Source organism: Emydura macquarii, unplaced genomic scaffold, assembly GCF_026122565.2.
Source record: "Emydura macquarii macquarii isolate MOO-44397 ecotype Brisbane River unplaced genomic scaffold, CSIRO-AGI_Emac_v2 contig_968, whole genome shotgun sequence".
In the NCBI taxonomy this organism is placed as follows: domain Eukaryota; kingdom Metazoa; phylum Chordata; order Testudines; family Chelidae; genus Emydura; species Emydura macquarii.
Window position 1 is genome coordinate 16,161,624 of NW_027131105.1, and position 23,497 is coordinate 16,185,120.

General features: G+C 40.3%; 1 protein-coding gene across 3 annotated transcripts in view; it reads left to right on the plus strand.

Moving 5' to 3' along the window:
- The window catches only part of SLC6A6 (solute carrier family 6 member 6), a 69,401-nt gene that overhangs the window by 39,230 nt on the left and 6,674 nt on the right, over positions 1-23,497 (plus strand). For all 3 annotated transcript variants that reach the window (XM_067544334.1, XM_067544333.1, XM_067544332.1), the window contains 9 exons: positions 1,998-2,130; positions 7,187-7,321; positions 9,168-9,271; positions 9,387-9,511; positions 13,868-13,980; positions 16,689-16,826; positions 18,018-18,120; positions 20,385-20,485; positions 21,317-21,487. In XM_067544334.1, coding sequence (XP_067400435.1) covers positions 1,998-2,130; positions 7,187-7,321; positions 9,168-9,271; positions 9,387-9,511; positions 13,868-13,980; positions 16,689-16,826; positions 18,018-18,120; positions 20,385-20,485; positions 21,317-21,487 — 1,123 coding nt within the window. The remainder of the gene's footprint in view (positions 1-1,997; positions 2,131-7,186; positions 7,322-9,167; positions 9,272-9,386; positions 9,512-13,867; positions 13,981-16,688; positions 16,827-18,017; positions 18,121-20,384; positions 20,486-21,316; positions 21,488-23,497) is intronic.

Below are 23,497 nucleotides of genomic sequence, written 5' to 3' on the forward strand. Positions count from 1 at the left end.
AGTAAGGTGGCCATCTGCTTTTGGATCTACAATAGAACAAAAAAAAGTTTTTGTTCATGGATCCCCATTTTCCCAAAGAAAAAGGATATTCAGTGTTTTCTTACACCAAACTATGTTGGCCACTTATTAGCATTTCGTGCCAAACTGCCTTTCAGCTTTGAAAGTTGTCCTTTATAAAAAACCCTATGGGAGCTTGAAGCTGAACTTAGTCTCATTGCAAATTCTTCAATTTCTTCTTCCGTATACATACACTGGGCCTGATCTAGCTGCTGCACTGACTCCAGTGAGCAAGAACTCACACGTATGAGCAAGGCCTGCAGACTTATACCAATTGTTTGTTATTGTAGGGTTGCTCCTAATTACTGAGTAGCTACACTGATTGGGGAGGGTCTGTTCTAGTGAGCTCCATTAGTCCTTTTCCGTAGCACCAAATACACCCAAAAATGTTTAAAAAAAAAAAAAAAAAGCACACACACAAACATGCTCAAATTATCATAAGAATTTTGCAAGCTGCTATAAAAAAAGTCCATCATTTTGGGCCTACTAAACTGGTCAGTTTCTCTTTATTATTGAAAATGCATTGCACTTTTAGGTCAGTGCTTTTATTTATTTTTATTTTTCCTTGGGAACAAAAAAGTTTGGTAAACACGGGGGAGAATAAAGTGCCATGAGCTCTCAGAGTTTTGTAAATGTTTTTATCCTGACAATAATCTGTTTACACTAAATGTGTGTCTCCCAGTTGTGTGTACAGACACACTGACCTGGTGTGCCCCTTGCACTCCTTGTAGTGGATAAAGGATGGCAGCTGACTTTCATCGTTGGGCAAAAACAAAACTCAGTGGCATTCTTCCATTGAATAAGTTAGTCCGTGGGCAACGTCCCACAGTTCTGATGCAGCCAAAACTGTCATTGACTACAGAGAAAGTCTTACATGATGAGGAGTTTGAGATTTGGCCCACTGATTTTAGCAGAGTTTTGCCTAAGTAAGGAATTAGTAAAAACTGAATCAGAGCTTCAGGATTTGGTTCTTTATTGCAGGCAATGAGTCAAGTAAACATCAGATGTGACAGGGCCTGTTCACATTAGTAAAAGTTACCAACATGCCACCAGGATTCTATACATTGCATGAGAAAGGAAAGGAAGTAGTTTTATTTCAACATTTGTTCTTACCCATGAAAATTAACATAAAAAAAAGAAATGAATGAAAACTTGTCTGTATGAACCTAGCTATTCTGGTGCTTGTGTTCTTGTCTCCCCAGTAGAAATCTGTGTTTATTTTCTCACTTGAATAACCAAATAAAGTTCACCAAATATCCTTAGTCAGCTAAACAAGGACCTACTTGTGATGACATTGGATACCCTTGGCATTCATCAGAAGTGTTTGTGTGCATGTGAGCCAAGATAAATCAAAAGGGTAACAGAAATCGTAACAAATACAGGCTCTGCACTGCAAAGCAAACTCCTTAATGTGTTAATTTGACACACGGTTGTCTCTAATCCCCATAATGATAGTCTCGGTAACAGACTGAAAAGAAAACACAGAAGTATTGTGGCCTTTTTGAATAAGTCTGTGTCAGACATTATAGGTGCTATTGACATACAAGTACACACTGGTTTCACGGCCCTTTTGATAGAGATGCCAGTAGAGGTCTGGCTTCCTTCTCAATGGAGAACAATTATAGCAAATAACTTAAACACTTAACAACATATATGATCATTAGCTTCCAAAAGGAACCTCAGTCAAGATGCTGGATAGTATGTTGGCCAGAGGAATCCTATAGACCGCAGACAGACCTGGGGCTAAATCCTGCAAACCTTTACTCATGTGAGTAATGCTGATTTAGGCAAGTACATGTTCAGAGGATTGGAACTTTACAATGCAATCAATCCAGTCATTGTCATAAGTAATGTGTGTCTACCTTCAGAGATGATAAGAAAACTCCCTACTAATTGCTTTGTTGCATCTTTGTCTTGTTTTTTTCCTTTCACGCCTGAAGGCGCAATGTACTGAGCTTGTCTGCCGGAATTGAAGACGTCGGTATCGTCAAGTGGGATCTGGCACTGTGTCTTCTCTTTGTCTGGGTGATCTGTTTCTTCTGCATTTGGAAAGGCGTCAAGTCTACTGGGAAAGTAAGTGCTCTGTCTGCCCCTTTATGATCACTACCTTAAAAAGTCAGCAGTATAATTATTATTATACTGAATTGTCTCTCTTCAACACATAATGATAGCTTCTATGCAAAAAAAGTCTTTTCACACTAAGTAAGTGATGGACTTGACTGATATTGGAGCACACCGGCCAGTGCCATAATATGGAATCCCTCTGAACCAAGTGGATGTTTAGGAAATGGCATGAAGAATCATATAAAGACAACTCAGGAAGCCTTTTAAACACCTCCTTTAAGACCAAGGAACCTAACCAGTGCTACCTGTACTGGTAAGGATGCCTCAGGCTTTACTGAGTGGTAAACTAGTTTCCCCTTCCCTATAATAATAATAATAATAGTTATAACACTGTGTGCTTCTATTACATGCCACCCACAGCGTCACATTTAGTTCTGGTGCAATGCCACTGGAATCAGTGGGGCCACAGTGGGGATAAACTGGAATCACTGGGAACTGCTGGATGCTTCCGACTTTTTGAAAATCTGGCCATTTATTCAGGCACCCAAATAGGGAGTTGGGAGCTAACTTTAAGCAGTCATTTATTTAATAAAAGCTTTTGTCCTAAAACAGCAGCACCGTCTCCTTCGCAAGGGTCATTGTCCAAGGGCTGCTCTGGCACGCAGATCTATTCCCTGTTTATTTAGTCATTTCTAGTGCGCCTCTCGCTGCAGGGCCTATGTTCCTCTCTGAAGTTTTCTATGAAGTTTATTGAGCTCAGGCTAAGTTCAACAACACTGATATCTAACCTCTACGTTTTAGATGCCTGCTGAAGGCCACAGCAGTTAAACATTCACAGACTCCACACCCTTGGGTGCACCGAGGTGTTTGTTGAATGGGACCCTTCTGTGAATCTTCCCCTCCCCCATACCCTGGCCACTGCACTCTTCAAAATCGTGCCATTCCGTATGGTAATAATTAGACAACATCTGAACCTCATCCATTCCAGTAGCAAGGAACAAAGTACAGAAGTTTCCACGCTGTCGCTTAATGAGGCAATGCCTGGTATTTATTGCCTCTTTAAATATATGGTAGTGGTTTTGTACCATCGTTTCTCTCTTCCTTTAACTTTATCATGGGGCCTCATTAAAAATATGTTGGTGCTTTATTCTTTTGGTCTCCTGCCAGTTTTAGACCCAAAGAGCAGCTTCCGCATCTCTAACTCTGTGCTGACAGAAGGTGGTTGTATTTACTATTCCCAATGATTGGCATGATCTGTTGTGTAGGCTTGGCGAGGGTCATAATGAAAGAGAGCACAGTAATCTCTCCAGGAATAGTAGACTGGAAACAAATACTTCCCGAGTACCTTTTGTGACTGTGATGTATGTCTGATTCACACCATGATTAAGATAGCTCCCAGAGATTTTCCAAGCTGCTTATTATGCACAAATGCTTCATATAATGCACCAGCACAATCAAAATCATTGAGGTTGTACGCTAGTCTGAAGAGGTTAAAGGGCTGCGGTGACTTGAAAAATGCAGAGGTTTGCAGAAAACTTTCACAAATTTTTCAATGCATAACTCAACAGCTGACTATTAATTTGGCTGGTATGTTTTTATTCAACCATGAGGGGAAAAACATGCTGCATTTTCGTGTGCATCCCAAACTCCCATAGACTTCAGATGGCGTGTGCAAGTGGACAAAAAATGCAGACTGGGCTCTGAAATGTCCTCTCTGCTCTTGTATTTCTTTACAGGTTGAAATCCTTTGTTGTGCCTGTGAGTTAGCACTGAACCTGTTGAATTTGAAAAGCAAAAAGGAACTGATAAACAAACCCAAATAACCAACAGATTTTTTTGGAAATTAGGGATGTCTCTAAACTTAATCAGAATTTACTGTCTGTCCCTCCATTGTGTTTTGAGGACTCAGAGCCTAGTCAAAAGTCCATTGGAGGTTACAGAAAGACTCCCACTGAAGTCAGTGAAAAAACTCCCATTGACTTCATTGGCTTTGGATCAGACCAAAGCAAACTGCAGAACTCTAATGTAGGACTGGCATTATTGGATGAGTGATTAGCCCATGGTTTAATTTTATAGATCATTGTTTACACACTTAACTACTTTCCTATGTACTAATAGCTCCCTGGAGGGGAAAAATATCTTTTAAAAAAATCTTATAGAAATATATTCAACAAAAGAAACAATAACGAAAAATAATAGCCCAGTGTTTTGGGGACTTTTTTGTATAGACTACTGGAGCCTAAAAATTCCTTCAGTCATGCAGGGGATTTCCTGCCCTGAGGGGGAAGTCCATTGTGTAACACTGAGTTCCTGTGAATGCACACACACCCTTCATGTTGGAGAGCAGGGATTTTTATGGGCCAGGATTATATAAAAAGGGATCACACAAGACAAAAAGTAAATAACTTTTCCAAAGTTTTTAGATGAAACTGGGCTAATGTATAATACATATTATTTATCAATGAAAAATATTACTGAGTTCCAACAGGAAAAGAAAAAAACATATGCATGAACAGATTTTCTTTGAGTTTTATGCAGTCAGTCAGTCTGGCTGCCTGAGTTGTAACATCAATGCAGGCTTTGATTTCTCCTGGTTACTCTCCAAAGACACATTTAAAAGACAAGAGAATGCATCTCAGGAGCTTTGCCCTGATTAAACTAAATTTTGAAAAACAAAAATGTATTTTAAATAAGGCAGCAAAGCTGTAATTACCTGGTGGAAACATCTGACTCCATTTTAAAAAGAAAGCAACCAGTCGTTTTTGGAAGGTAAAGATTGCCTGGCAATAGAGTGTTAGTGCTTGTCTGGAGAGGGAAGTTGATCAGCACAGCTATTCTGAAATAACTATTCTGTAGTAGTTATTCCTAAATAGCTCCCCGTGTGGACACTTTATTTTAGAGTAAAAGTGATTTTATTCTGGGATAATTACTCCATTCATGAAGCAGAGTAATTATTATGGAATAAAGTCCCTTTTATTTCAGAACAGAGTGGCTACACATGGGAGTTATGGAATAGCTATGCCAGTCAGCATAGGCGAGCCCTTAGCATTATGTTCTGAAGATAGTGCCCAAAAGGTTTGGGTGATTTGGTCTTTAGTTCTCAACTGTTGTATCACACTCTGTCTCTCCAGGATTTTGCTGGCTATTGCTTAGCGCTGGAGGTGTTTATAGATGCAAACAGGAAAGCCAGTCTGTGGGAAAAGAAGGCGTAGGCATCTCTTGGAGAAGGGGAGTTTCTTATTTAGTTTTTAAAAGAAAATCACCTGTGAAAAATTGTAAGTGGATTTAATGCTTGCAATGAGGAGTGTAGTATTGACCTGAGCTAGACAAAGACTCTGAGTGATAACCAGCACACCTCAGTCCTCAGCCTTCACATGGGATGATGTATGTCAGTGCTAGCCTGCAGCAACCCCTTCTGTTCTAGTCCAGCAACTCTCTTGAGCAGACTGCCATTCATGCCAAGATGAGGACTGGTTTTCTCATAGGGTGAGCCTACCAAATTCATTTGCACTGTGGTCTGAGTCAGGGATGGAACCCAAGTCTCCACAGGTGAACAGCTGTTGCACTATCCCAATGTGTTGCCAAAGCCTTTCAACTTGATGCTCTTTTATTTCTAAGAAGAGCCTTTAGAATACAGATACAGATAACAGCAGTATTTTCAGACACAAGAACAAGCCTGCAAATCCTTCAGTGCTCATAGACCTCAGTAGTCCCTGCATGTAACCCTGTGCATGTCTAAGCTGCCTCCCTGTGAGCAAGGTACATGGCATAATTGCCAACCCCTGTATCATGAGAGAGGAGTGTATGTTGCCCTGATAGATTATCAGTAGCACAGTGAAGAGCAGTGGATCCAACTCCACTTATGGCTGACAAGGGTCTTTGTTCCACAAGCTCACAGAGGGCTGGTATGTCACACCCTTCATACATTCAGGCTCCAAGTAGTTAGATGAATAGGGAGAAGATGCTCTAATTTCTATTCAGAACCTGTCAGAGGCAGTGGGTCAGGGGAGTGGTTGGAGTAGGTGTCTGGGAAGTTCATTTCCTGACTCTTCTGCTGACTGAGAGACCTTGGGTAAGTCTCTGACGCTCTCTGTGCTACGGCTTCCCTATCTGAAAAATAATTCTTACCTACCTTAGGGGGCTATGAGGCTAAATTCACTTATATTTGTAAAGCGCTTCCAGAGCCTCAGACGGAAGGTTTAAAAGAAGCTTGAAGTAACCTATTAGTGACTCTTTACTGTGGAGTCTGTTACTCTTCATTGCCAAAGGTGAGTTCATGCTAGGAGAAGAAGGCAGGGGGCAAAGAGAAAATTGTGACTAGTGTGAAGAGTCAGCAGAAAAGGCCAGTGCATCTGTAGGCCGAGGAAGGACCAACCCTCACCCAAAGGGTGTTCAGGCCCTTCCTTCAGGTTATTCTTCAAACAAATAACTCATTAACACCAAAACAAAGCTATTCCCTTGCTTCTAGAGTTCAGATGGCTTTCCCCTTGCCTCTCTGTCTTGCTCCAGGACTCACCTCAGGATCTACTCTGCTTCTGGCAGTTCCTTCCCTCAGCTATACTTTTTCATCTCTTTTATTGGAATTGCTTAACCACTTCCCAGCTGGGTCTGACAAGCTCCTCTCCCAGGCCCAAATAGCTCCTGTAAAGAAAGGCACTGTCTCCGAACGGAGCAGGCTGGTCTCAGGCCCTGTTGTCTTTAAAGTGACAGACCACCCTGTTCCATCATCAACTTTGCCTGGAGATGCAGATAATCACTTCCTGGAGACAGATCAGGCCAAACTGTTATCCTTGCATCACTCGGGAATTGGAGGAACTTAAGGCACCGGTTGAAAACTGGAAGTCAAGAGGACAGTTGAGAGTGGGAAAGAGGATTAACTAAAAATGTACTCACACAACCAGAAACTCAAATCTGATTCTCATGAAATGTCGGGTGGATTTGAACCCAGATCCCTGGATCTCCATCAGTTTTGGTTCTGGGTTGAAAGAAGCCTACACACTAGTTTTATATTTTGTGTCTAAATTAATTGTCAAGGACTATACCTATTGTCACTTTGTTTTGCCAGGTTGTGTACATCACCGCTACATTCCCATTCATCATGCTTTTTGTGCTGTTAATCCGTGGTGTCACCCTCCCTGGAGCTGCAGAGGGCATCAAATTTTATCTTTATCCTGATGTATCACGGTTAGCAGATCCACAGGTATGGGACCAATAAATGAGAGCAGAGAGACTTCCCATGCTCTAAAACGAGAGGGACATTTGGGGGTGGGTGATGTTGCAAAAGCAGTAGATTTTTTTCCATGATCTTTATCAATCCAAATATAGCATAAACATTAAAACTGGGTTGTCTTTTTCCATTGGATCTGGTTGCTAAATGTGTTAATGCATCTTTCCGTGTGTGTATATCTTTTTGTGTCAAAGGATTCTGAGGCTGTAGACTCTTTCCAGTTATAGAATCTCAGCTTTCTTGTTGCTATTAGGCTCTGGACAAGGTAAGGGAGATACATTTTTTTTAGGAGGATAGTCTTTAGTTTCGAAGGGAATCGAAAGAAGGGAGAGAAATAAGAGCGTGGCAGATGGAACACCACGGAGCAATTGTGAGTATCTGTTTCACTCAGCCACCACCTCTCAGGAGCAGGACGCTGGGAAAAGAAGTAAACAGAGTAGTGGAAAAATGAAAACCCTTGCAGACTTGGAAGACATCTGTTTTCTCATGCGAACACACAGGAGAATGCATAGAAGACGACTGTTTAGCACTGGATAGGGGCAATTGGGTCCTTTTTTCTCTATAAGCTACAACTAGAAAAAGAAAAGACTTTTCATTTTCATGGTACTGGTGTAGCAACGTGTGAAAGTCTGACCACAAGCTCTTCACCCAACGCTGATCACATTGGAAACGCAAAACTCTAATCAACAGCAAAAAACAAATGCCAATGATAACAGTGATCTTTTTAAAGTGATGGTCATAGGTGTGATAGGGTGAAAATATCTTTCTTTGCTGTTGCTTTTCTAATGAATAGCTGGCAAAAAAATCAAAATACCAAGATGATTTGGGCCATGTAAGTAAGCAGGTAAAGTGACGTGATGATTGACAATACAGGAAGGATTCAGATTCAGTTTAATTCCCAGGCCCCTTCTTCCATGAGAGCATAGCTCCCTTCAGGGTTAGGCTATCATGGACTCCTTAATGAAGAGGCTCATCTTCTTTCACAAGCAGATCCCTGTGTGTTTTCAGGTGTATGATGCTGACAGTGGTGGGGAAATTATGCCACAAAGTTGCTGCTTTCCCCCCATTTGGATCCCTCTGGATGATTTCCATTACAGTTGGCTATTAGAAAGAAGTACATGACTGTGAATGGCCAGAAATAGATGGAGGGGTTACCACAAATGTATTAAGCTAAAGTTTCTCACTGTAATGTTACTGTATGTTGTATGTTATTGTACTGATATCATGAGGATGATGAGTCATGAACTGAGGTTAGTAACAGTGTTATTTATATTAAATAAATGCATCGTGTTACGCTTGTGTCCCCTCTGCCCCTGCAGTGTTTGTCCTTGTGCCACCTGTGGTTGAAAGTGTGGTTGGGGCAGCAGCATGGGTCATTTGGAAAAGAGTCAGTTAAGGTGTTCACGTTTGCAGTCCAGTGCCTCTGTAGGCTGGTTCTGACCGAACCGCATCAGATACAATTGTATGTAGGACTTTACAGCTGCCTCTGCATTGTCCCTTCTTTTGGAAAAGCATTGCTTGTTATGCAGTGAGGAAAGGATGGCAGAGAAACTAGAATTATAGACCATCTTTCAAGCAGGGATGTTTGAATTGTTGACAGAGCTGTGAAGTTTTCAAGTGGACTCTGATGCTAACAATTTATTTTTCCCTACAATGTGGTCATTTTAAAATGAGATGCTCTCTTTTTCTCCTCCTTTGCCCCAATCTCTGTTTCAATGGAAGCAATTTTTGTTGTTGCCTAGCCTGAATTACGGATTGACTGTGATGCACGTTGCTATAGGGATTGCCTACATTAATAGCGCTTTCCTCCATCTTTTAGGTTTGGATAGATGCCGGGACACAAATCTTCTTCTCGTTTGCAATCTGCTTAGGAGCAATGACATCCCTGGGAAGCTACAACAAGTATAAATACAACTGCTACAGGCAAGTTTCTAACCAAGGGGGTTTAGTGTCTTAGCTAAATGATGTAAATAAGTAGGGACAATGGGTTTAATTTTTTTTTTGAATTAACTTGCTCCATGACATATGTGTGACTTAGGGACTGTTTGCTGCTGGGATGCCTGAACAGTGGTACCAGTTTTGTGTCTGGCTTCGCAATTTTTTCCGTCCTGGGCTTCATGGCACAAGAGCAAGGGGTGAACATTGCTGATGTGGCAGAGTCAGGTACGATGGTATTGGTGGCAGTGGTGGTGGGCACTGCCACCTAGTGTGTGAGCAAAGTACTGCGGACTAAATCAGCCAAAAAAATGAAAATAAAAAGAAAGAAAGAAAGAAAAAAATTCCCACGAGCATCAGAAAAATAAGTAAATGCACACATGTTAATTTAGGTTTTCTTTTCGTACAGCACTAGGTAGTTGGCTAACATATGACTTACTTTACCTTGATTAGTGTGGCAGTTTGAACACATTTTTCCATAGCGCGTTAATAAAGTTTAGCTCAGATTAGTTAAAAGACCACACATATTGTTGTCTAGAGTCCAGACATGTCCATCAGTTTTGGAAATCTGCACCAACCCTCTTCTTACTGTAGCTATGATTGCTCAGAGGTGAGAGCTGCCAAAGGAATAAAATCTGGGACTTTCACTGGGACATAAGGGAATTGGATGCCCAAATCCCGTTGAAAGGCAAAAGAAATTGGACACCTAAACCCCATAGGCATCTTTGGAAAATCCCTTCCACCATGACTCCAACTATTGCAACTCTATACATTTTAGTATAGCTCCAAGGTGAAGCTGATGTAATTTGTGACAAGTCCATTTTGAAACTGGTTAGAGAAACATATTTTCCCCTTGTATCGCACATATTATTCCCATTAACATTCAGCTATACACGTCTATCAGAGAGAGGATATATCCAGCTTGTGAGTATATACTGAACAAGATAGACTGCATCTTTATCCTGGACATCCCTTACAGAACTTGCGGGCAGGTGTGATACTTTTATGTTGTCATAATGATGGTAAACAAATATACAAATTATAGGATTCTCAGTTGGTGTAAGTCAGCATAGCTCTATTGAAATCAATGGAACAAGTGCCCTTTTACACCAGTTGAGGACCTGGCCCATAAAGATAATTTTGATCAAACACCAATTGCTTTACTTGCATACAGGAACAAACTCAGGAAATAATCCTGATGAAAGCACCCTAATTAGATCAGCACTTATTTCAGAGGAATTTGAAGAATTTCTGCATATTTGGCATTTTTGCTATTCAGATTTTTAAAAAATAAATCTTATTCAAAATTTACTCAAGTTGACCCAAAAGAAAAGCCATAATCCATTGCTAAATGGGCACCTTTATCCCTGATATTCAATATTTTTTAAGTGGCACCACTGATCAGTTTTAGGCACTGGACTTTATTTTGGTGCACATTTTAGTTTGTTTGGTAGTGGCCTGAAGTTATAGCCATCTATGCTATTCAGTGGATTACACGGAATATACACATGGTGGTTTTGGGCTAATTCCTAACAGACAGGTGTCCAAATCACAATAAACCAACCATCAAAATTGGTACCAGTTGATATATTTGTTGCCATTCTAAGCCCAGAGGCCAAAGATTGAATAAACCCGGGAGACTGATCTACCCCTCTCATTCCTAAGAAGTCCTTCCTTCAGTTCATGGTAGAGGCGCATTGGCAGGAGTTGTGAGGGAAACTTGTACTGCTGCTACCTGTACTGTACCCGTTCTGTGTCCAAGAGGCAACTTCATTTTTAGTGAGGGCAACCTGAAACCATTTACCAGCACAGAGAAATGTAAATAGATTTGTATTTTTCCCCAGATATGTTTACACACACACACACACACACACACACATAGAGCTCTTTTTTTTTAACCCTTATTTTGCCAGAATGCAAATCCAGGACTATTCTTCCAGGCAGGAAAAGGAGAGAGGGAGCAATGAACGTCTGCAACTTGACTTTGCCACTTGGCATAGGAAGTTGTGTACTGGGCAACCAAATGATTCCTCCATTCTGTATCCTCCCACTTACCTTACTCACACTTCAGTGGAGTTACCCCAGGTTTGAATTTGGTCTCTTTTCCCCCACCCCCACCCATATTGGCAAACTGCCTGATTTTTTTAAGTTCATTTTTGTCCTTTATTTTTCCAGTTACATTACTTTAAAAAAAAAAAAAGTCTAAAACCATTTTGCATTTTTTTAACCTAAGAAATGCAATGTGGGAACAAAGGAAGCACAGTGAGACCTGGCTAATCTGTGCTGGATTTGTCTGCATGCCTGGCTGGATGAAAGATATACTGCATGTACAATATGAACCAGTGAGAAAGCCATTGCAAGACTTCCTTTGTTTTAACACCATTGCAAACTACGATTCAGATTAATCAGGTCTTACTGTCGTGTCTGTCAGCTGATGGGGAAGGTCTGCCTCCATATTGTATTGTTTCAATCTGTCTACCATCCACAGTTCCTTCTGCTGACTGGGTACATTTCCAGCCATGATTTGTCATTTAATCAACAAGTGGCCGACAAATGGACTATAGTTATTACTGTTCTAATAAGCTTTTAACAACAACCACAAGCACAGTGCATTTGAACAAAATAATTAGTTAGTGGAACGGAGCTCCAAATTAAATGCAGTTTTGAATGATTTAGTTTAAACCGAAAGGATGCCAGAAATGTTATGTTATTTTATTTTTTTTCTCTTTATAGTTCAACCTTTGCTTTCACAGAAAAATACACATAGAGCAGAGAGCACTAGTTATCAGAAATTAAAATACACAGAAACACTTTCACGCCTCAAGAACCCACGCACACTTTCAATGACTTTTAGAGAGAAATAGCAGTTTTACATCTGTCTCATCATTTGCGCAGACTGGTTACAAATGCAATCTAGTAGCAGTTATAGCTGGAAATTCAGTTTTTATCCAGAGAAGACATATGATGTCCAGGGGTCGAGAGAAAAGCAGAACCCGAGAAATTTTAGCTACTGGGCCAATTTTGTGTGTGTGTACTTTCTGTCACATAAAACCTTAGAAGTGTTTCATTTAAAAAATTAATGAAATAAAACTAATTAATCAATTGCTGGCTAATTTGTATTTATTTCTATATAGATTACTTAATTTTTTCTTTTAATTTAAAAAAGTCATCCTCCTTCTTTCATATTTTTTCCCTTGCTCCTATCTCCATCTTTCTTGCTGGAAAGGAAAAGTGGGAGATTCCCTCTGCAGATTAAATAAGAAAATTCTGCTCCTGTGCTTACCAGACTTTATCTTCTCTATTGAAAAACAAGTTTAATTTGAATCTACTCACCAATCCTGGAAGATGTAACACTCCAATCCACCTTCTTCTGAAACAAACAACAACAAAAATCCAGGGTTTAATGTGCATGTAAATCTATCCTTGCAAGATTTCCCCATTCTATAAAAATTACAAAATCACTTTTAAAACAGTAGCAAATGTTAGATTCCTATCACCCCTGTCTCCCAATCAGAGATGGCATACTCACTTTACAAAAGTTCTCTCGATTTGTAACTGAAACCTGTGTGTGACACCAGGTGAGAACGTCTAAGAAAAAAACCATGGAAGTGCAGTGCGCCGATGCTCTGTGTATGGGTGGGTGTAAGTGAGCCCTTTATTAGTTGAGCCACAGAGAAGATAAGGAACATTCTCATGGGGGAGGTCCTTTGGCTGAAGTTTTAGAAGCCTGTGATTTTGGAGTTGAAGGACCGAGGTTTTAGTCCCAGCTGTGTTGGTGTGTACAGCATGTGTAATTGGTCTAGTAGTTGTGCATGATATTGGGAGTAGACAGATTTGTCATGGCATGACTAAGGTGGCCAGTGGTATAGGATAATCTGACTAAGGTGTGGTGTTAGCGGTATCCGAGAGTGGGAGTGATTTTTCCCATTGCTTCCTTTATATTTAGTAGTTTAATTTCCAAACAGCAGGGAACATTTTTGGGAATTCATAGGGCCAGATCCACAGCTGGTGTAAATAGGGGCAGTTCTATTGATTTCAATGGTGCGGTGGTTTACAGCAGCTAAGGAGCTGGCTATCTGGAGCAGAAACCAAAATCTGGAAGGTGTGTGAGAGATTTGTTTTTTCAGAAGGATAGGTTGAGTTGGCTGCATCATCAAAGCTCCAAGAGACTATTGGAGCAGATTCTCTTCCTTCCCCCGCCCCCAACTCAAATAGCCATTATGTGTTCTAGAAACAGGAGTTCTTCATTCCATTGGGGCAGTTGCCTCCATTCCTGTTATACCTCCTGAATGGTTGATGCAGGAAGCGATCCATTACTGGCATGTTTGAGACAGATGTTAAAACGGTGGTCGATTAGCAAGGGCCTTTGGGTTTGCTTGTGGTTTCTGCTGTAGTCATGCGTGCTTCTTTGTCAGATGAAAGATCCAAACAATTTCATTTCTGGTATTTCCAGCCGGGTTTGGGTTTATCTGAAAGGAACCAGGCATTCCTGCATTGGTGTGTAGCTATCTCTCGGAAAAAGCTGGTTATTTACTATCTCCATTCCCTTTCCCCCCTTCCTATTTTCTCTTTAATCTCCTCTAGGTCCAGGCCTGGCCTTCATTGCCTACCCCAAAGCTGTGTCCATGATGCCGGTGCCTACCGTTTGGGCTATCCTTTTCTTTGTCATGCTTCTGTTGCTTGGACTGGATAGCCAGGTTAGTAACCATGGTAATGGACATATGTCCCATCTGTCACCACGATGCCAGCAATGAAAAATTATAAGTGGGTGGATTAAAAATAATAATAATAAAATACCAATAATGCTACTTAAATGAAGTTGCCTGTGCTGCAGAACCCATGCATTTGAATGGAGACGCTACTTTAGTCCATACATAGAGACAGGGAATAAGTTAGTGGTGACAGGTCAGCATGATCTTGTGCATTAAGGTTTTGCTGACAGGACCCAGTGGAGGCCAAGGAGTGGAGCGCAAAGCACCATGGCCCAAATACTGCAGCAATAATCATCACCAAGGTAAGAAACAAGTGGGGTCCGTTCCTGCAAAGTGCTGAGTCTCATTGAAATCAGTTGGCGCTGAGGTTCTGAGCACTGTAGGGCTTGTCTGTCTCATGGACTATGAGGGAGCGAATTGCAGCATGCACCCAACTGTTGTGCTCTAACTGCCCTGTGTGGACACTGCTGGCACGAACGAAAAGGTATTTGGTTCGTCAGTGTAGTGCTATTCGAAGAGGAGTTTTTCATGGAAATACTGGCATAACTACCACAAAGGAATCTGTTAATCATTTCTAGATAGTCACAAGTAAACAGAGATAACCAAGGATCATGCAATAATTATAAACTGAGGTTGCCCAAGGTTTCAGAGCGACAGGTGACTTTTTATACGCCAGTGGTAAAGTAACTCTAAAGTTATGCAAGTTCACTTGACAAGGGCAAAATGTTTACTGAACTCAAATCCTTTCTTATATGAGGAGAGATTCATAAGTGGATTTTCCCCAGCAGTTACCCACTTGATCTCTTAAGTTTGTAAAGTATTGCATTTGTTCTAAATCACTCTTTACTGCTTAATCTTTGAACTCTAGGGAGTGACTTTCAGTCACTTCCAAATTGAATGTTACAATGCCCACTGCTGTGGTTCTACAACCAAGTACTTATGCAAATGTTAAGCTGTCTAGTAATTTTAAATAGCTCCTCACTGTGTAGAATAAATGAAACTAATTGGAGCGCTTAATTTCCTCTTCTCCTACTCCCCCTTTTTGGAGTGCAGTCATGCAGGGTTTTGGAATGCCAGAACCTCTTAAGATCAAATCCAGCCAATGGGAAGTGTTACATTTAAAAAGAAAAACAGTTTTACATAAGACATTAAACTAAAATAAGAATTCAACCAAGCATTCAGTATTAGCTGTATAGTCCAATAATATATCTGCTGCCCCTTATCAGTGAAGGGTACAATGTTGTATGTGTGTAAAGGCTATAGTAAGTATATTAATGCAAAGGATAGGATGATTTATATACTCCAGAATCTTACTACTTCATGAAATTGCTATGCTATGTCACTGACTGTGAGATGCACCATTTACCTACTGAGGGTGATGGACAACTTAATGGTGCCGAACTGCCCAGTTACATCAGTGAAGCTCAGTGAAGTTTGCATTGTTGTAAGGGCCTAGTACTAAGCCCATGGCAGTCAATGGGAGGGTTCCTGCAGTCTTCAGTGGGCTTTAGATTGTGCTGGATCTGAGAGCAGGATTTGGCTGGATGATTTCTTTGTCTCTATTAGATTTGTTTGTGCAGTATTAAATGGTTCCTTTTCCTCTACATGAAGTTCTTCTGATTGTCAATAAATTAGAGCCCTTTCCCCAGCTCTGGTTTTGTTTTATTTGAACAGCTCTAGTTATATTTGTCTGACATTGATTTTTCAGTTGCAAGGATGTACAAATAAAGTTTTAAAAATAAAAGCTTTTCTAAGGTGCTGAATTAGACAAAGTAAGATATTAGCTGATCTGTTCAGGACTTCGTTTTTATGGTGCAAGTGAGAATATTTTACCAAACCCCTGTGAATTGACTATTATTGAAGTACCTAAGGGTCTCAGTCACAGAGCAGATGGCCCTCTTATGCTAGGTGTTGTACAAACATTTGTAAAGAAGACAGGCCCTTCCTTAGAGAGTTTACAATCTAGGGATAAATCCTGCAAAGACTTCTACATGTGCTTAACTTGACTTTATACCTGGGCTTCTTTTGGAGTAATAGGTCTACTTACACTGTGTAAAGTAGCTGCATGTGTTTTTGCAGGAATGGTGCCTAAGTTTATGACAAGATGCAATTGTGGATGAAACAGACAAATGGGGCAGTGGGGTATTGTGGAGAGAAAAAAAAATTGGCAGGGCTGCATTTCATTGAATAATTTTCACCAGTCTAACAGAGAACAGAATTTGGCCATAAATATGTACTCTAACTATGTGGTGTATATAAATTTCACCAGCCCGTCGAATCAAAGACAGAGATTGAGAGATGCTGCCCCAGTTCAGGAGGTTTAACTTTCTGAGTATTTTTCTCCACCTTTTTTCTAACATGCACTTCTTTTTCATCTGAAACATGCAAGCCACATGAGCATTTTCCTCTCCTCACATTCATTTATTTTATCCTTGTAGCTTATAAAGAAAACCAACTTTAGTGTCTTACAAGTATGCTAGGAAATTGACATCAATTCTGAAAGCTTGTTTCAAACTAAAAACGACACATGCACTTTAACCTTGAGGCTACAAAGAAAAAGATTATTTGATTTTTCAAAGTACTTTATTTCCATAGAGTGTAAAATACAGTGCGTCTATGGGGTGTTTAGTTAAGACATAGGAGAAAGAAATGCATACTGTGTGTTTTTCAGTTTGTCTTTTTCTCCCTTTTAGTTTGTTGAAGTTGAAGGACAGATCACGTCATTAGTTGATCTGTACCCATCCTTCCTAAGGAAGGGTTACCGACGGGAAATCTTCATTGCTATAGTGTGTTTTCTTAGCTATCTTCTGGGACTAACTATGGTGACTGAAGTAAGTAACACTGATGATGGAGAGCTTTTTTATTTATTTTTTTAAATCAGCATGTATACTCATTGACGTTGTGAATCAGATGGCATAAAGCAAACCACTTGGAAGAACACCACTTAGCTCCTACATAGCCCTTTTGATCACCTACATCTCACAGTGCTTTGAAAGGGAGGTAAATATCTTTATGCCCATTCTACAGATGGGGAAACAAAGACACAGAGTAGTGAAATAGAACCAGAACTTCTGACACCCAGTCCATTGACTAGTGCTGTTCTGCCGAGTTAAATAGCTCCTGATTTTCACCACAGGGGAGCTGCACTTCACTAGTGGGATTTGTGTATCTAAATCAAATATCTGCAAAAGCACATGCACATTATTGTGTGTGTTCAAGTGAAAAATTGAGTTAAGTTTGTAGTACTCTCAGATCTTTTAAAATGAAGTATTCCTTATTAGTGTAAGATATTACTATTTTTACTATGGGACAGATTCTGATACCATTACTCAATTTCCTCCACAAGGAATATCAGTAGTTTCAATCATGGCCTAAGGTACTATACAAGCGTTTTTAGTGAGTAAAAATATCAGAAATCCAGGCCCAAATCACTAAAAGGGTGGTAGGAATCTTCAGTGCATGCTGTAAAATAGGTTGAGATTGTTAAACTCAAACCTAGTATCATATATTGGGGTGCACAGCTTCCATCTAATACATTCAGTGAACTAGGTTCTGATTTAGAACTAGGTTCTGATTAGATTTATAAATATCTTTCCATTTAGATTCAGAGCTGACCTGCATTTTCTAATCTCATTTGAGCAGTTTATGTTAAAGACCAATTATTTCTTTCCATCAGACGTTTCTATAAATGCCATACTAAGTTATCTTTAAGAAGGAAAGACTTAAGTGCCTCAGTCGATTATACTAAGTGGTTTAATTTTGGTCAGTCTTTTGCTTTAAAATGCTTTCAGTGATAAACAAGCACCTTTTCTGGGGAAGTTAATGCTAAATACTTACCTTTAATAGTTGATTGACATTTGTACTTGCAAAAAAGCAATAATGAGATATTTTGGTAGTAGACCTTTACTTTTTATAAACAATAAAGGGTTTTCTGTTCCTAAGACTATTTTATTTGGAATTGGGTGCAGAGCACTCAGGGCTATAGTGATTGATCCTAACCCTTTTGTGTATCTCTTTTACAGGGTGGCATGTATGTGTTTCAACTCTTTGACTACTATGCAGCTAGTGGTGTATGCCTTTTGTGGGTTGCATTCTTTGAATGTGTTGCTGTAGCCTGGGTTTATGGTAAGTAAGGATCCTTAGGTATAACTGAATCTTATGAGTCAATAATAATTTTGACCTATTTGCTGGTCAAAGCTAGAAAGACACCAATCAGCAGTCCGAACCATCCATTCCCGGATATTCCGTGGAAGCACTGGTATTTTTTCATTAATGTCATTTTGCATTTCATTCTGAGGGCCACATTTTCAGCTGGGCTCAACCCCATTTTTTTTCCTCCAATTTTTTCACACAGAAATTAGTATTTTTTGCCTGTTCGTTGGTCATTAGATACACAATTAAGCATTTGCATGTATAAATGTAAGGTCTAGAGCTGAACTTTCAGCTCATAGTGAAAAACTCTGATTGTGTCTCAAAGACCTATCTTCCAAAATTGTTCTTTCTACGTGGGCCAAGTCAGGCAAATAGAAAACAGATAAGAGATAGCCTACAGAAAATGTATTGTGTCTGGTTATTTTTAGGTGATAATAATTTCCTAATTCTGATAATAACCTGTGTTGCTGTTTTGACAGGCTATGTCTGGTCATTTCCACAATTCTTCATGAACTATTAATATTAAAGTATTAACTATGAATACTATTTTTTTACTTAATTTTGAACCACAGTCAAATTTAAATTGAAATGGGCCTTGTGACGGGGTCCCCACGGTGCAATCTGGACTATGGGACCACTGAGCCCTCCAAATGCACCAACGTTGGCAGCCTCTGACACTATGATGTTGATGTCAAGCTACAAACCTCTGACAGGCACTGCATTTACACACACATCCACAGGCAGGGACACGCCCAACTGACCTACATGAATGATTTCCCAGTCATTCATGAACCATCAGTAGAGAGGCTCCAGCCAATTCCCCCCATCTTCCCAGCATTGCACCCCAGAACTATACCATCTTGCACTGGTCAGAAGTCTGGCCAGTGTAAGCTCATTACCTAGTTTGCCACTCGGACAAAAGGGTAGTGGATGTGCAACAGCTCTTGTTAACCTGACCTTTCCCAAGAACTTCAACCAAAACACATTGTTTTAGGAAAAATGTAAAACAGATTTATTAACTACAGAAGGATAGATTTTAAGTGATTGTAAGTGTTAGGCATAAAGGTCAGAGATAGTTACCTTAAGAAAATAAAAGGTAAATATGCATTCTAAATCCTAAATTTTTAGTCTAAGCAAGCATTGACTCAAACAATGTCTCATCCTGACAGATGGTACAAGCAGGTTACAGTTTCTCACTACACAGGCTGGGACTACCTTCCAGCCAGGGATCACCTTTCCCCAGTTCAAAGTCTTTGTCTTCCAGATGCTCTTCCAGGTGTTGAGATGCGGGGTCAGGGAGAGGCCAAGTGATGATGTCACTGTCTCATGTTATACCTTCTTCCAGCTTGCTAGAAAGATCCTTGACATGGGGATCAGGCAGCCCCCATTGCCTACAAGCTCTCTTTAAGAAGTCTCTGGGATGGCCATTTTGAGAGTGGATTCCCTTTAATGGGCTATAAGCACATATTCAGCTGGTCCTTTGTTGAAATTGAAAGGTTGGCTGTGGGTGTCTCCCAACCTCACAGCACATTTCAGTAACATATATTGCAGTACTTCATAACTTCACATAGCACATACAATCCAACAGGATATTAATGGTCAGCAGACCAAGACTTCTAAAATGATACCTCACAAGCTATACGTTGTACAAATCATATCATGATCATATCACAGTGATGAATAGGGAGGTTCCAGGGTTCTACTTTGAGGTACAGCGTGTCACAGCTGTAGCAGTTGTTACTCAGTCCTTTCTCAGGCAAAACTCTTGCCAACTTCAATGGTAGTTCTGGGGTTAGTATTCTGTTGTACCTATGCAGTATTCTACTGCAACAATGTGAGAATAGAGACTTCCCTCAACCTTTCAGCGCCACCATGCAAGGTCTCCTTGAAAGTCAGCCTTAGCATTATAGTCCTGTGCATCACCCTTCTTGAACAATATTGTACACAGCCCTTTAATGTAACATTTGCTCTTTACTATGGAAATTAGCATCCATGAAAATATGAACAGTGTATCTGACACACTGAGCCACAGACACTCCTCTCTAAACACAAACAGCTCCCATAGACTCAAAAACAAGCCACTATTTTTCCCTTGCAGCTCCTTCTTAGCCCCATGTGTTCAGTTGTATTAGTGCAATTCCACTTGGTTACTGAAATCCTACATACGTGGCTTTTATATACGGGCACCTGATAATGTTCTTTTTTTCACATTCTCACCAAGTGACTATGTATTCCAGGCGCTGATAATATTTACGATGCCATTGAGGATATGATTGGATACAGACCTGGTCCCTGGATGAAATGGAGCTGGATTGTAATCACACCACTTCTTTGTCTGGTAAGTATTGAATCACACTATTTCTCATCTTGCACATGTTTCTCCTTCCAATCTTTGTCCTGCTTTTTTTTTCTGTAAGGGAGACCTTCCCAGAGGGCCACTGTATGCAGGTACCAAACTGAAAGGGGTACACATAGTTGTAACCTCTCCGTCTTCTCATCCAGTATTGTATATAACACACCAAAAGCTATGTTGCAAAGTCAAGCATTCAGAAGTAAGGAAATGCCAGAATTAAGGTTGTCTGTGCAAGATTGCCTTGTCCAGCCGGTCCTCCCCCATAGCTCTATGTCCAGTTTCAGTCTTCTCTCTGAGCCACATCCCTCAGTTTCCCTCACTGGTTTCCAATACCTGTCTATGTTGGTTGCAGAAATAAGTAGTTTTCCTAATTTTGCAAGGAGCAATGTGCATTAGACCTTTCCCTTGGGAAGTAAGCAGTGCTGAAATAAAGTAACTTTACACTGGAGGACAAGTTGGTCAGTATTAGGAGCTGAGGTAAAGAACTGCACAGAGAGCTCCATTTGCAATGCACAACAAGTGTTATTGGTCCTACAAAATGCAGGAACTGTGCTACATATTTGAGTGTGATCTACTGGGGCCATATCTGTTAACTAGCTATTTATATATATGCACATATAAATATCTCCTGTGACAATTTAAATGTAGAATGTCTTCCCATGGTTTAAAATGCTTAGCAAAGTTGACCAGTACTGCCTTTTACTGCCTTCCTTTTCTGGGTCCCAGTGATACCATATCGTGTGTAAGCTGCAGTGGATCCATGATGCTAGTTTCTCCTTTAACCCTTCCTCTTGTTTTGTTTTCCCTCCCTCACAGGGGTGCTTTATCTTTTCTCTGGTCAAGTATACACCACTGACCTATAACAAAGTCTACACATACCCTGACTGGTCAATCGGCCTGGGATGGGTTCTTGCGCTTTCCTCCATGATCTGTATCCCAATGGTGATGGTCATCCGCATTGTACAGTCGGATGGCTCGCTTATTGAGGTAAGAATGACCCATCCAGATGGTGGGTGGATCATTGTTTTGTTTGTGTGTGTGTGTGAGTGAGAGAGAGAAAAGTTTAACACTGAAGAGTAAATGGTGGCTTGAGTTGGGGCTACTCTCTTTGTATCTGCTTTGTTGAGTTGATGCCAGGTAAATAATTTTAACATAGAATGGATAAAGGAAGGCACCCTGAGGAGGTGCAATATGTCCCACACATGTCCATGTCTTTAATATGGAAGGGCTGTCAATGGAGAATATGGGCACCAGCGTAGTAGCCTCCACCTTTTCCATCTTGATAGAGATGGAGCATGGCATGCTGGGACATGTGGTCTTTGTGAAGCTGTCTTCTGTACAGAAGATGAGGCCAGCTGGAACCTGAGCCGTTTTATGCTATATAAATACAATCCTTGGAAAGCTGCCATTGTGGCCTTTGGCAGGGCAAAGTTGAACACCTCAGTTTTAACAAATATAAACAAGCACTTTTCAGATCAACAGTTCTTTCAGCAAACATTATGAATCCTATCTAGCCAGATTAAAACCTAAATTCCCTGACCTCAAAACAATTGTCAGTTGACTTTATGTGCCTTCCATTTCTGTGTTCTTTTTGCAAGCAACCACTCCACAGAAATCAACACACTGTTCCCTCTCTGAGCATAATTGTTTTGTTAGTCTAATTTCACACAGAAACTGAAATATGCCAGCATGCATCAGATCTCAGTTCTAAAGGCAGCAAGGCAAAGGGAACTCCACACAGTTCAATAGGTAAAATAGCAGAGATAAGATTAGAGATAGAAAGGTTAGAGAGAGGCCCAAATCTAAATCCTGTACCCAGGAACACAGAGATTTTTGAGGATATTTAGTACCAAATGTAAAGGCCATGCCTGACCTCATCTCTATAACGAGCCTAGTCAAAAAACTCCCAAACATTAGGAAACCGCTTATCTGAATGTTTCAGCTTTTCTCTCTCTCTTTCTAAAATGAACTGCATGAAACACTGGATCCAAATGCTCCCAAACCTTGAGGAAACTTGGTTTCAGATCTGAACTTTACAGCTTGGTCCTATCTCTGGAAGATATACTCTTAGCGCATGCCAAAGACAAATTCAAACACAATCTTCTATTCACCCTTCACAGTGTTTCTTCATCTTCTCTTCAAACTCTGCTTTTCTCAGTAAAGAAAGAAAGTTAACTTTTCCCAGAACACAATTATACACTTGAATTTGGGTTTTCTCCAAGTTTCAATGGGCTTTTTAGTGCTGGCCAGAACATTTTGTTGGGTTCTTATTTTCCTCCCTTCATTCTCACCATCTATTTAGAAAGAGTTCTAAAAATAGCCAAAGCTGCCTTTTAAGATAATCTTAGGAAAGGAAGGAGGTAACCACTTGTCAAATGCCATCTAGTTCCTTCTATGGGAACAGAGAACTAGGAGAAAGGTTGCAGTTTGTCAATGGACTACCCTATTTAAAGGCAGGATTATTTTCAATACAGAGAGAGAGAAAACATGTGAATCGGAGGAGACACTACAGCACTGACATTCAACTTGTGTTTAGTAAGACAGTCTGGCTTCCCATCCAGTGAAGCCCCGGTGTTTCGTCTCTGATAAACCATTAGGGTTGGAAAGGACCTTATGCGTCATATAGTCCACTCTGCTGCATGGCAATAGTACAGTTTCCATTATTCCTATAGCATCCCTCAATATGTGATGGCCAAGTTTAGGCTTGAATATTTCTAATGATGGTAATTCCCACAACCTGTCTTGAATTACTAGGACTCTTTTTCTCTGAGCTCCAGGCCTTGAAGATACTGGATTTCCTTCTCTAATTGAGGTCAAAGGCTTGATAGGACTCAAAAATAGACTGGACTTTTACATGGATAATGAGACGATTCATAGTCACATTAGGTAGGATTAAAAATATCTTTAGGCAGATATATCTCCTTATGCTTCAGAGCATACACCAACTACAAACTGAAGGGAATAAGGAAGGAAGCTCCCTACTGGGCAGGTTGGTTA